This window comes from Canis lupus, chromosome 2 (genome assembly GCF_011100685.1).
Source record: "Canis lupus familiaris isolate Mischka breed German Shepherd chromosome 2, alternate assembly UU_Cfam_GSD_1.0, whole genome shotgun sequence".
Taxonomy (NCBI): domain Eukaryota; kingdom Metazoa; phylum Chordata; class Mammalia; order Carnivora; family Canidae; genus Canis; species Canis lupus.
This window is the reverse complement of record NC_049223.1, coordinates 72,631,130-72,640,340: the sequence shown is the minus strand read 5'-3', so window position 1 is coordinate 72,640,340 and position 9,211 is coordinate 72,631,130. Positions and strand designations below refer to the sequence as shown.

Genomic DNA, 9,211 nt, shown 5'->3' with positions numbered 1-9,211 from the left:
TTGGGGATTTCCCACACCTCATCTCAGCTTTCGCCGTTCAGAGCCTTTTCAGTTGTTCATCCACTTATTCTTCCAGAGCGTACCCATGCACTCCCACAAACCTCCAGGGAAAAGGTAATCCAATTGAAAAGTGGACTGACGACACTTCACAGAAAAGAAACAGCGGATTAACAATGAAAGAGCCTCAGTCCCATCGGTAAGGAAATGCAGCGAGACCCACTTAACATCCATCAGATTGGCAAAAAATTTTAAATCAAGTGTCGGTGATCAACTGGATCTTACATACACTGTTGTGGAATGTAAACTAGTACAAGCACTTTGAAAAACAATTTGAACATTACCCAGTAGAAGTGAAGCTACCCATATCTTCTGACCCAGCGGTTCCATGTCTGTGCATGTACTAACAATAAATTCTTGCATATGCCTCTGTATTGACAGTGTTGAACTTCACCCAACCCTGTGATCCTGGAAGAGAGCGAAGGTTAAGAAACCCTATCCCACCGTTTTGTGTCCTGGAACACAGCTTACTGCAAAGAAACACCCTCCCTCATATGACAGATAAAATTCATAGGTGCCCCCTTGTTTACCTATCTCAAGGCTAGCAACAGACTCCAAATTCCAATTCTTTGCCTTGTAAACGCTTAGATGAACTGCTTGTCCCCACTGATCAATCAGAGCAAAATGCTTGTTAACCAAACTTTGGTTAAGCTTCTCTCCTTCCTCCAGGTCCCTGAACTTTGCCTTCCCCATCCACCCCCCAAGTTTGAGCCAGCACACAACCCCTCCTGAGAATAGCCTGGCTGCAGGGTAAAACATTTTCTGATCTACTGTTCCATCATGCCACTTCTGGTCATCCCGCTTCCTCACACCCAGTTTTTTCTGGCCTTGTTTACTTTTCCCTATGAATGACAGACTCCTTTTGCCTAACCCTTGAAGGCACACGTAGATCTTATGGTCCCATTTCAATACCTTCTTTCTCCCTTGAAATAGTTCCTTTCCTCTCTTGGAATAATCATTTAAAATGAAGCCTCTCTTTACTGAGTCCAGATTTGTTTTTTTTCAATATGTGTGAATATTCATAGCTGCAATGTTTGTTAGAGCAAAAAATTGGCATTTAGTACTATTTTTTAAATTTTTATTTATTTATGATAGTCACAGAGAGAGAGAGAGAGAGAGAGAGAGAGAGGCAGAGACATAGGCAGAGGGAGAAGCAGGCTCCATGCACCGGGAGCCCGACGTGGGATGTGATCGCGGGTCTCCAGGATCACGCCCTGAGCCAAAGGCAGGCGCCAAACCTCTGGGCCACCCAGAGATCCCGCATTTAGTACTATTAAGTGGTATATGATATTGAGGGTAAGTCAAAACATTTATATTAAAAGTTCAAAAATACAAAAATATTTCTTAGGAATACATAAGTATGCTTTAAATTGTCATTAAGAAAAGTAAGGAAATGATTAACTCCAAGTTCAGGGTAATCATTACCTTTGAGGGGAGGTCATAGATTTAGAAAGGGACTCAAAGTTGGACATGATGAGAGTTCATTGTACTGTTATTCTTTACACTTAACAATGTATTGCAAATATTATTTTGTCTTACTCAATTTTAATAAAACCTCTTAAAAGGGAAAATAACTTCAAAAAGCAATAAGGCAAGTGTTTACTTTGTGTTGATCACATATATATATACGTATTTGAGAAAGAAAAAAATAAAAAGTTCTAATAAAGTCTGGGTAATTGCAGATAGGATCATTATACATACTTGAATTTTAAAATCTGATGGAAGTATAAATTGGTACAACCACTTTGGAAAATTTGGCAAGATCTTAGGTTGAGCACACATTCTATGACTTGGTAATTCCAGTTCTTGTTATTTAACAACAGATCTGCAAATATCTGTGCACCAAAAGATGTATGCAGGAATAATCCTAGCAATATTTGATGAACCAAATGATCATCATCCATTTATCTTGGATAAATGAATTGTAGTGTAATGGGATACTTTACAACAATGAAAATGAATGGGTCAGAATGAATCACTGACATAATATTAAGTTAAAGACAAACACAAAAGAATATATGCTGTATGTTTCCATTTATATAAAGGTTAAGGCAAGTAATTTCACTTATGTTGGAAATCAGGGATAGCGATGCCACTTAGGGAAGAGAGAGAGTGTGGGAATGGGGGAGGGTTTCCAGGGTGTTGCTAAAGCTCTATTTCTTGAGCTGGGTGGTGATTACAGAGAGGAGTTCATTTTGATAACTCATCAAACTGTACATGGACTATTTGTATACTTCTCTGTATACTGTACAGAAAAGGTTGAATTAAAACTATATTTTGAAAAAATCTGGAAAAAGAAAAATAAGTCCTTTACAGCAAACGAGATGAGTGCTCTGGAAAAGCTGTTAGCTGACCCAAGAAGTTATGCACTTAAGGTTCCACACAATTGCCATTTGTGGGCCTAAATTTCCAGAACCTTGCATGATGCTTGATATGTAGTAGACTCAGTAAACCACCATTGATTGAATGAATATTCCTGGCACTAGTGTGGGGATGTGCCATTTGGTGTGGTTGAGGACCATCTTCAGGGAAAGTAGGGCCACTTACCTGGGGGAAGCCAGATTTCTCATCAAAACCTTAGACTCAGAGGTTTACCTCTCATTCCACCTTGTAGTGTGGTGAGGAAGGGAAGGGTTCCAGGTACTGTTACGTGTTCTCCAGCTGACCATCCCTGGCATTTACAGACCCAAGACAGTGTAGTGCTTAATAGTATAGGCCCTAAATTCAGACCACCTAAGTTCAAACCCTGACTCTACTACTTATTAACCATGTGGCTTTGAGCGAGTCACTTAACCTCTCTGTGCCTCAGTTTCTTAATTTATAAAATGGAGATAATGATGGTAATTCCAGCACAGTAATTGTGAGAATTAGATAACGGAATCCACTGTAACATGCTTAGAGCACAGCCCTCAATAAATGTTAGCTGGTTATTGTTTAGTAGTTACCCAGACTAACCTACCAGGAATGAGTGATTCCCCATGTTAACCCTGATTCCCCTGAGACCTTACTTAACCTTGTTGCCTCCAGCAGTTTCACTGAGATTTCCTTTCTCTGCTGCCTTGTTCTGTGATTTGGTCCCTGTCCACCTTTCCAGGCTCATCCCTTGCTGACCTGAGGCCAAGTTGCTGCAGTTAGCTGAACACCCTTGCTCTATGTCACCTCAGTGTTTTTGCACCTCTCATTCCCTCTATCTGAAATGCCCATCCCTTGGTTGCCTGGCTAACCTCTATTCATTCTCTTTAGCTCGGAGTAGTCACCACTTGGCTGAGGTATTCTTCCTACCTCCAGGCGGATTTAATCACTCCCCTTTCTGAGCTCCTGCTGCCCACTAAACCTCCCTCTATCACAGTTCAGATCACTCTGGGTTGCAATTACTGATACGTCTCTCTCTGCCATAGACAGCATGTTCAGTGAAGGCAGGAACTTTATCTTATGTATTTTTCACCCCTTAGCACCTAGCACAGGGTCTGGTACAAGTGCTAATCAAGAGAGATGGTGAATGATGACATGAATGGAGGATGGAGGGTGGATGTGGCTTTTTGCTGGCTTCATGGGTTCTAGGATACCCAAAGGCAGGGTGTGTTGGCCAACGCACAGCACATGTCAGCTCAGCACCTGACTTGTTAATAATCAGTCAATTATTAGGCTAATGAAGGTAGAGATAATGATAATAATAAAATGGTACCCAAGGCTGACACAAAGTCTCAGCCTCTCCTGATTCCTAGTGAGTCATCCTTGGCTGGGCCTGAGGATAGAGATTATTGCTGAGAGGGTAGATGGTCAGTAAACCTTAGTAAGCTGGCTCCAGACAGCCTGATCCTGGCCATAACTCATGCCAGCCTGTGCTGCTGGTGGAGCCTGGCCTCTACAGTCATACAGGCCTGAGTTCAAATCTCAGCACAGATAAGGATCAGTCTCGACACTGAATAAGTTGCATAACCTGTCTGAGCCTGTTTCCTCTTCTACCCTCTCTGGTTGATAAGACACAGTCCCACTTCTAAGCTGCTGGTGATGGAGACACAACCCCCCACCTTTGTCTCACAGGGGAAACATTAGTGCTCTTATTACATTGTATTATAATACTCTCCTTAGTTTTGCTAGATCTATCTTGATCTTCCTTGCAGAAGGTTTGGATAAGGCACAGGGAATGACACGAGGTACAGACGAGAAACAGAAGTATAGGTCCCCAATCATGTGGAGGGGATAAGGAAGAACTTTGCAAAGAAGCAAGGTAGTGCTAATCAGGGAAGCTATTTGGATGATGGAAACATGAAGTAAGATGAGGGGAAAGGCTGGGGTGGATAGTGGAGAGGAACACTTTCTAGTGGCTGTTCAAGGTTGGAGGAGGGAATGGGTGAGGGGCAGCCTGCAGGTTCAGAGAGGCACACCAATAAACTAATGAGGGACAGTTGGTGAAGGAACATAAAAGAATAACCTGAAATCCCCAAATCCTCTGGATTTGACACCTACAGAGAGACAAGACATCTGCTCTTGGAAGAACCTCATGCATCTGCATGGTGAGATAGGCAGTGTGTGTCTAAGTGCTGGGAAGGGCAGGCAGGGAGAGGTGCTTGGGGGCCTGAGGTCTGAGTTTGGGAGTTCTGGTGGGAGGTTAGGGGACAGAGGAATGCCAGGCCTGTTCTTGACTCTCAAGGATGCTTCTATTTGGGAGTTTGATTAGGTCCTGGCTTGGGAGAGCTGTTGAGCAGGGCACAGCCTGTCTAGGAGGAGGGTAGATGTTGGGATCACCATGGGGGAGATTGGTGAGCTTAGGACCCAAATGCCAACCAGAGCAGTTTGGCCGGGATTAGCAGGCTCTGGGTCGACCTAAGAGATGTACAGATATAGGTGTGTTTACTTTGGGGGCCATTTTTCTTTCTCCTGTGACATACAGAAAATGGAGAACATGTCCCAGTGTGAAGGTATCTCCATACTGTGTGCCCCACCCTGAAGCATAGGGATGGATGTGTGAGCATCTGGCTCTGGGGCTGTCTCTGCTGTCATGTGTTTGGGTCTACTGTATGTCACCGAGTGTGTCTTGGCTGTGCATTTCCATGCTGTGTGTGGGTAGATGGTGGGTCTGTTTTAAGGGTCTGTGTAGGTATCTCTGATTTGTATATGTTAGTGTGCATGTGTGTAAGAGTTGTAGGTCTGAGTTGTGTGTCTTTGTTGTGGGGTGTGAGCTGTATGTTTCTGTCACTCTGGGTGTCTGAGTGGTGAGCAGGTGATTGGTTAAGGGACAGGGTTGCCCTTTCTGCTGGCACTGGGTGCCCATAATGGGCATATGGCTGGTTCAACTGTGGTCCTATCCTGGGGGCCTTCGGGAGAGGCCTGAATGGCAGCTCTTCAACTGTTGTTCCTGAGCGAATGACCTCTCATTAAGCAATAATTAACTTGGCCCCATGAAGAGAATCCAAACTGATGGCAAAGGGGGTGGGACTGGTAAGGACAAGCCTTATTGCTAAAGGAAGGGGGAGGCTTGCTGGGGGATCCTATAGGCATGTGTGTCGTTATCATTCCCTGCTGCTTACAGGTCAGTCACCCGAACCTGTGTGATATTCAAAATATTTAACAAACAGTGAGCCACAGACATTGACCAATCAGAACAGACACCAGCCATGCTCTGAATGGAGCAGTGCTGGAGGCCATGGCTATACCAGCCATCACCTCTCTAGGTGTTGGCCAATGAGGATGGATTCCAGGTGAAGGGCCGGGACAGAGAGGCCATGGGAGGGGACTTGGGGGGACTCAGGGCAGTCGCTGTGAACCAACTACCATGGAAGAGTCTCAGACTCTTAACAGCCATTGTGGTAGCTAGACCTCAGTGGGCCTTGGGCTCCAGGCAGCTGTGTGGGGCCAGCCCTGGGTTCCCTTGCCCCTCCCATTGGGACAGCAGTGGACTGTCTTCTACTGTCATCTGCAGGAATGGGCAAGTGAATGATCCCAAACTGCAGAAATTCCCGTGACCTTGACCTTGCCTGTTTAAATTTGAGAATGGGCTGCTTCATATTCCTTACTGGCTGTGATCTGACTTTTGTTGAGGTGAGAGGGAGCCTGTATGGCTCAGAAGCCAAGAGAGGGGTTAGCGATCCCCACAAGGGGATCAAGAAGAGACACTCTCAGCCCTAAAGATAAAGGCAAGGAAGTAAGGGGGCCTGAACTGATCCTAGTCCCTGTGCAAAATAAATCTCATCCCTCAAGATGAAATAATCATCCTGCCCTGAAAAATTAATATCCCAGTTCCCTGAGGGCTGGCTCCAGCACTCCTTATGATTCCTTCCTCCTGAACTCCTGATAGTGGCAGAGTGGGCCCTGGAGGTGGGACAGTCCCTTCCATGTACAAATTACAGTGTCAGGCTCCAAGGGTATCATGCCTTTTATTACAAAAACCAATAACTTAAATCATTTCTGTACAAAGTCAGTAGGACTTGTCCCATTGAGCAACCTAACTGCCATCCCCATCTCAGAAGGGGTCAGGAGTCTTAGCCCAGAAGCCAGAGGACCACTCCAGTTCCAGACAGCTGGAGCGCCATGTCAAACCAAGAAAGGCCAGTGGGGGCCGTGTGGTGAGTGAGGTGGGGGGTGCCCCTAGCCCATCTCTCTGGGGCAGGACAGGCTTGTTCCAGGGAGGCTGAGTGCTGCCTGTACAAACTTGCTCCCTCTGGGGGCAACAGGTAGCCCTGGGGACAGCTGGGCCAAATCAGTGCTGCCAGCCTTTGCCCAACCTCCACTTGATCTCTGCCTGGGCTGGAACAGGTTGGCTCAACAAAAGCATGTCCTCAAGGAGGCCAGCGATGTCAATGTCTCCAACAATAGGGCGGAAGAAGAGGTCCCCAAGGAGGCTGGGCGGGATGGACTTGAGGGTGGAGGCTGTGAGGAGGACACGGGCCAAGCGGCCTTGGCCTGCTGGGCACCAGGGCTCCAGGGCCTCACATAGCGCATGATGAGCCTCTTCCTGCAGGTGTCCGATGTGGGAGGAGGCGTGGAGGCCTGGCAAGCCTGTGGGCAGAGAGGGTGAAGAGGGCGGGTGAGTACCCCACTCCCAGGCAGCAATATTGGCCCAAGACCGGAGGTCACTGGCTTGGCCTTTGAGGCCCCATTACTACCTCCTCCATTTATGTGTTTATCACTTTATTTATCCATCCATTTATGGGGCAGCCCAGAGTAATGGTTAAGAGCCAGGCAGCCCGGGTTTGAATCCCATGCTGTCACTCACTGGCTGTATGACCTCAGATATGTTAATATCTGTGCCTCAGTTTTCTCATCTGTAAAATGGGGATAATAATACCTATCTCCTAGGCATGTTATGAAGTTTAAGTCAGCTAGTATATTCAAAACCCTTATAATTGGGCCTAATATATGGTAAATGTAATATGAATATTCATTACTATCACTATAATTAATTACCATCATTTATGCATTCTACGAGGGCTTTTTGATGAGGAATTCTCATCTCACATTTTCATTCTTCTCCATGGGGTCTTTCTGAACCCACAGGGTTTTACCTGTGACAGAGGCAGAGTTGTGTCTGCTCACCTTCCCTGACAGTCAGGGCAAGTTTCTTAGGCAGAGTGGCATGGACCAGTCTCTGGAGGGAATAAACCTGAGTTCCCATCCCTGCTTTGCCCCTACCGAGGCTGTGTGACCTTCAGCAAAACACTTAACCTCTCTGGGAGGTGACTTTTGGGGATAATGAGGACCCAAAGAGAAAACGGGTGTCAAGCCCTTAGAAGATGCCTTCCCTGCCTGGGTCCCCATCCAGGAATGTCTGGAAGCTCACCAGGATTGAAGAGGATGGTCTCTTTCAGGTAGGCGTATTCCTTGGGGCCCAGCTCCAGGCTCCAGAAGGACTCCAGGCAGCACTGAAGCCACTGTACGGCAGCCAGTGAGGGCTGGGGCCGATCGGGCAGCTGGCCGCTGTGTGCACCACTACTGGGCTCCTCCAGCAAGATCTTCTTGAGTATGCTGGGAACCGGCGCCTCAGCCACCTCGAAAGTCACAGTGTCTTGGGCCAACCCCAGCAGGAAGAGGGGGCCCCAGCAGACCCGCAGCAGCAGCTGCTGATCTTGAGGGGGCAGCTGGCAGAAGGACGGCAGGTTCTTGAGGAAGACTACTGTCCTGGCCAGAACATCCAAGGCCTCCCGGCAGGTGCGATGCGGGGCACACAGCCGGACGGGCCGGTGCTGTCTGCACAAGCAGCGACTCTGAACCGGGGGCACTGGGGGCCTGGCCGTGAGGCTGGGGCTCAGAAGTGCATAGAGAATGGCTGGGCGGCCTGCAGCACCCTGACACGGGCAGGTCCCTGGCTGGCTGGAGCTCATGGTTGGGGATCTGCTCCTTCTTCCTCCCAGCTCTCCCGCTTCTGCCCTCTGCTGTGTGCTGGGTGCTATTTATATTCCCCCAGTGGGAGGGACGGTGGGTGGGGGCAGGAGGGACGGCCTGACAACCTTGACTCCAGAAGTCATGTTCATTGAAAAAAAAAAACACGCACTGACCCTGCAGGATTGGTGGGGAAGTGGCGGGGGAGGGGGCTTTGGGAGTTCCACGTGGCCCTGATATCACTTCAGTCAATGAAGCAGCCTGTGCAGGGCACAAGGCTGCCTGCCCGCTGGCCCGGCTGCCCCTTATCAGATGACTCAAGTGGATAAACAGGGTCATTAACCCAGGCTGTACCGAGGCACCAAGGCCTCAGGTGCACAATCAGCAGGTGGCCATTGCAGGTGTCCCTATTGGTGCCTGCAAGACTGGCGCTAAGCTGGGAGGCCAGCCCCGGAGCTGGACGAGCCTTGAATGCAAGGCCCAACCTGGAAGTGCCTTATCAGGGACTTGTTTGCCTAACCTTGGGGCTCTGCTCCTGTTGTTGGTAAGGAACAGGCTGCGGGAACGGAGCCAGGACCCTGGGGGGCTGGAAGGACTTTGCCCACTGTGCAGGCCAGGAGGCCTCCCTCTCCCGACTCAGTTCTGGGGCCCCTCCAGAAATAAGGTACCTAAGAACTTCTCTCTCCTTAGCCTGGATTTCTAAAGTTCCCAAAAGGCTGTCTCTGCTGAGAAGCCCTCACAGAATGAGAATAAAGTTTGGCTGCTATTTATTGAGCACCTACTGTGTGCTAGGCACTTTCCATTCTAATACTCAGAGCTTCCCCATGAGGCAAAA

The 9,211-nt window shown here is 48.0% G+C and overlaps 1 protein-coding gene and 1 long non-coding RNA gene across 3 annotated transcripts in view; one reads left to right on the top strand and one right to left on the bottom strand.

Moving 5' to 3' along the window:
* Positions 1-9,211, top strand: part of LOC119870389 — a 29,507-nt gene that overhangs the window by 8,392 nt on the left and 11,904 nt on the right. The window contains exons 3-4 of one of the 2 annotated variants that reach the window (XR_005355929.1): positions 77-196; positions 439-1,031. This is a non-coding gene — a long non-coding RNA (uncharacterized LOC119870389). Of the gene's footprint in view, positions 1-76; positions 197-438; positions 1,032-9,211 lie in introns of those variants that run through there. The other variant, XR_005355928.1, reaches the window with a different exon arrangement.
* On the bottom strand, positions 6,416-8,440 carry NR0B2 (nuclear receptor subfamily 0 group B member 2). Its single transcript, XM_038531441.1, has 2 exons — positions 7,838-8,440; positions 6,416-7,056 (listed from the first exon to the last, which is right to left on the bottom strand). Exons 1-2 carry the CDS (start codon positions 8,376-8,378, stop codon positions 6,758-6,760), a joined length of 840 nt encoding a protein of 279 aa, XP_038387369.1. The 5' UTR covers positions 8,379-8,440; the 3' UTR covers positions 6,416-6,757.

Bases quoted from the DNA above. Each gene is read 5' to 3' on its own strand.
- NR0B2 (XM_038531441.1), bottom strand. From the start codon at position 8,378: ATGAGCTCCAGCCAGCCAGGGACCTGCCCGTGTCAGGGTGCTGCAGGC. The intron at 7,057-7,837 runs GTGAGCTTCCAG...CTCTGCCCACAG, and splicing joins GACCATCCTCTTCAATCCTG to GCTTGCCAGGCCTCCACGCC.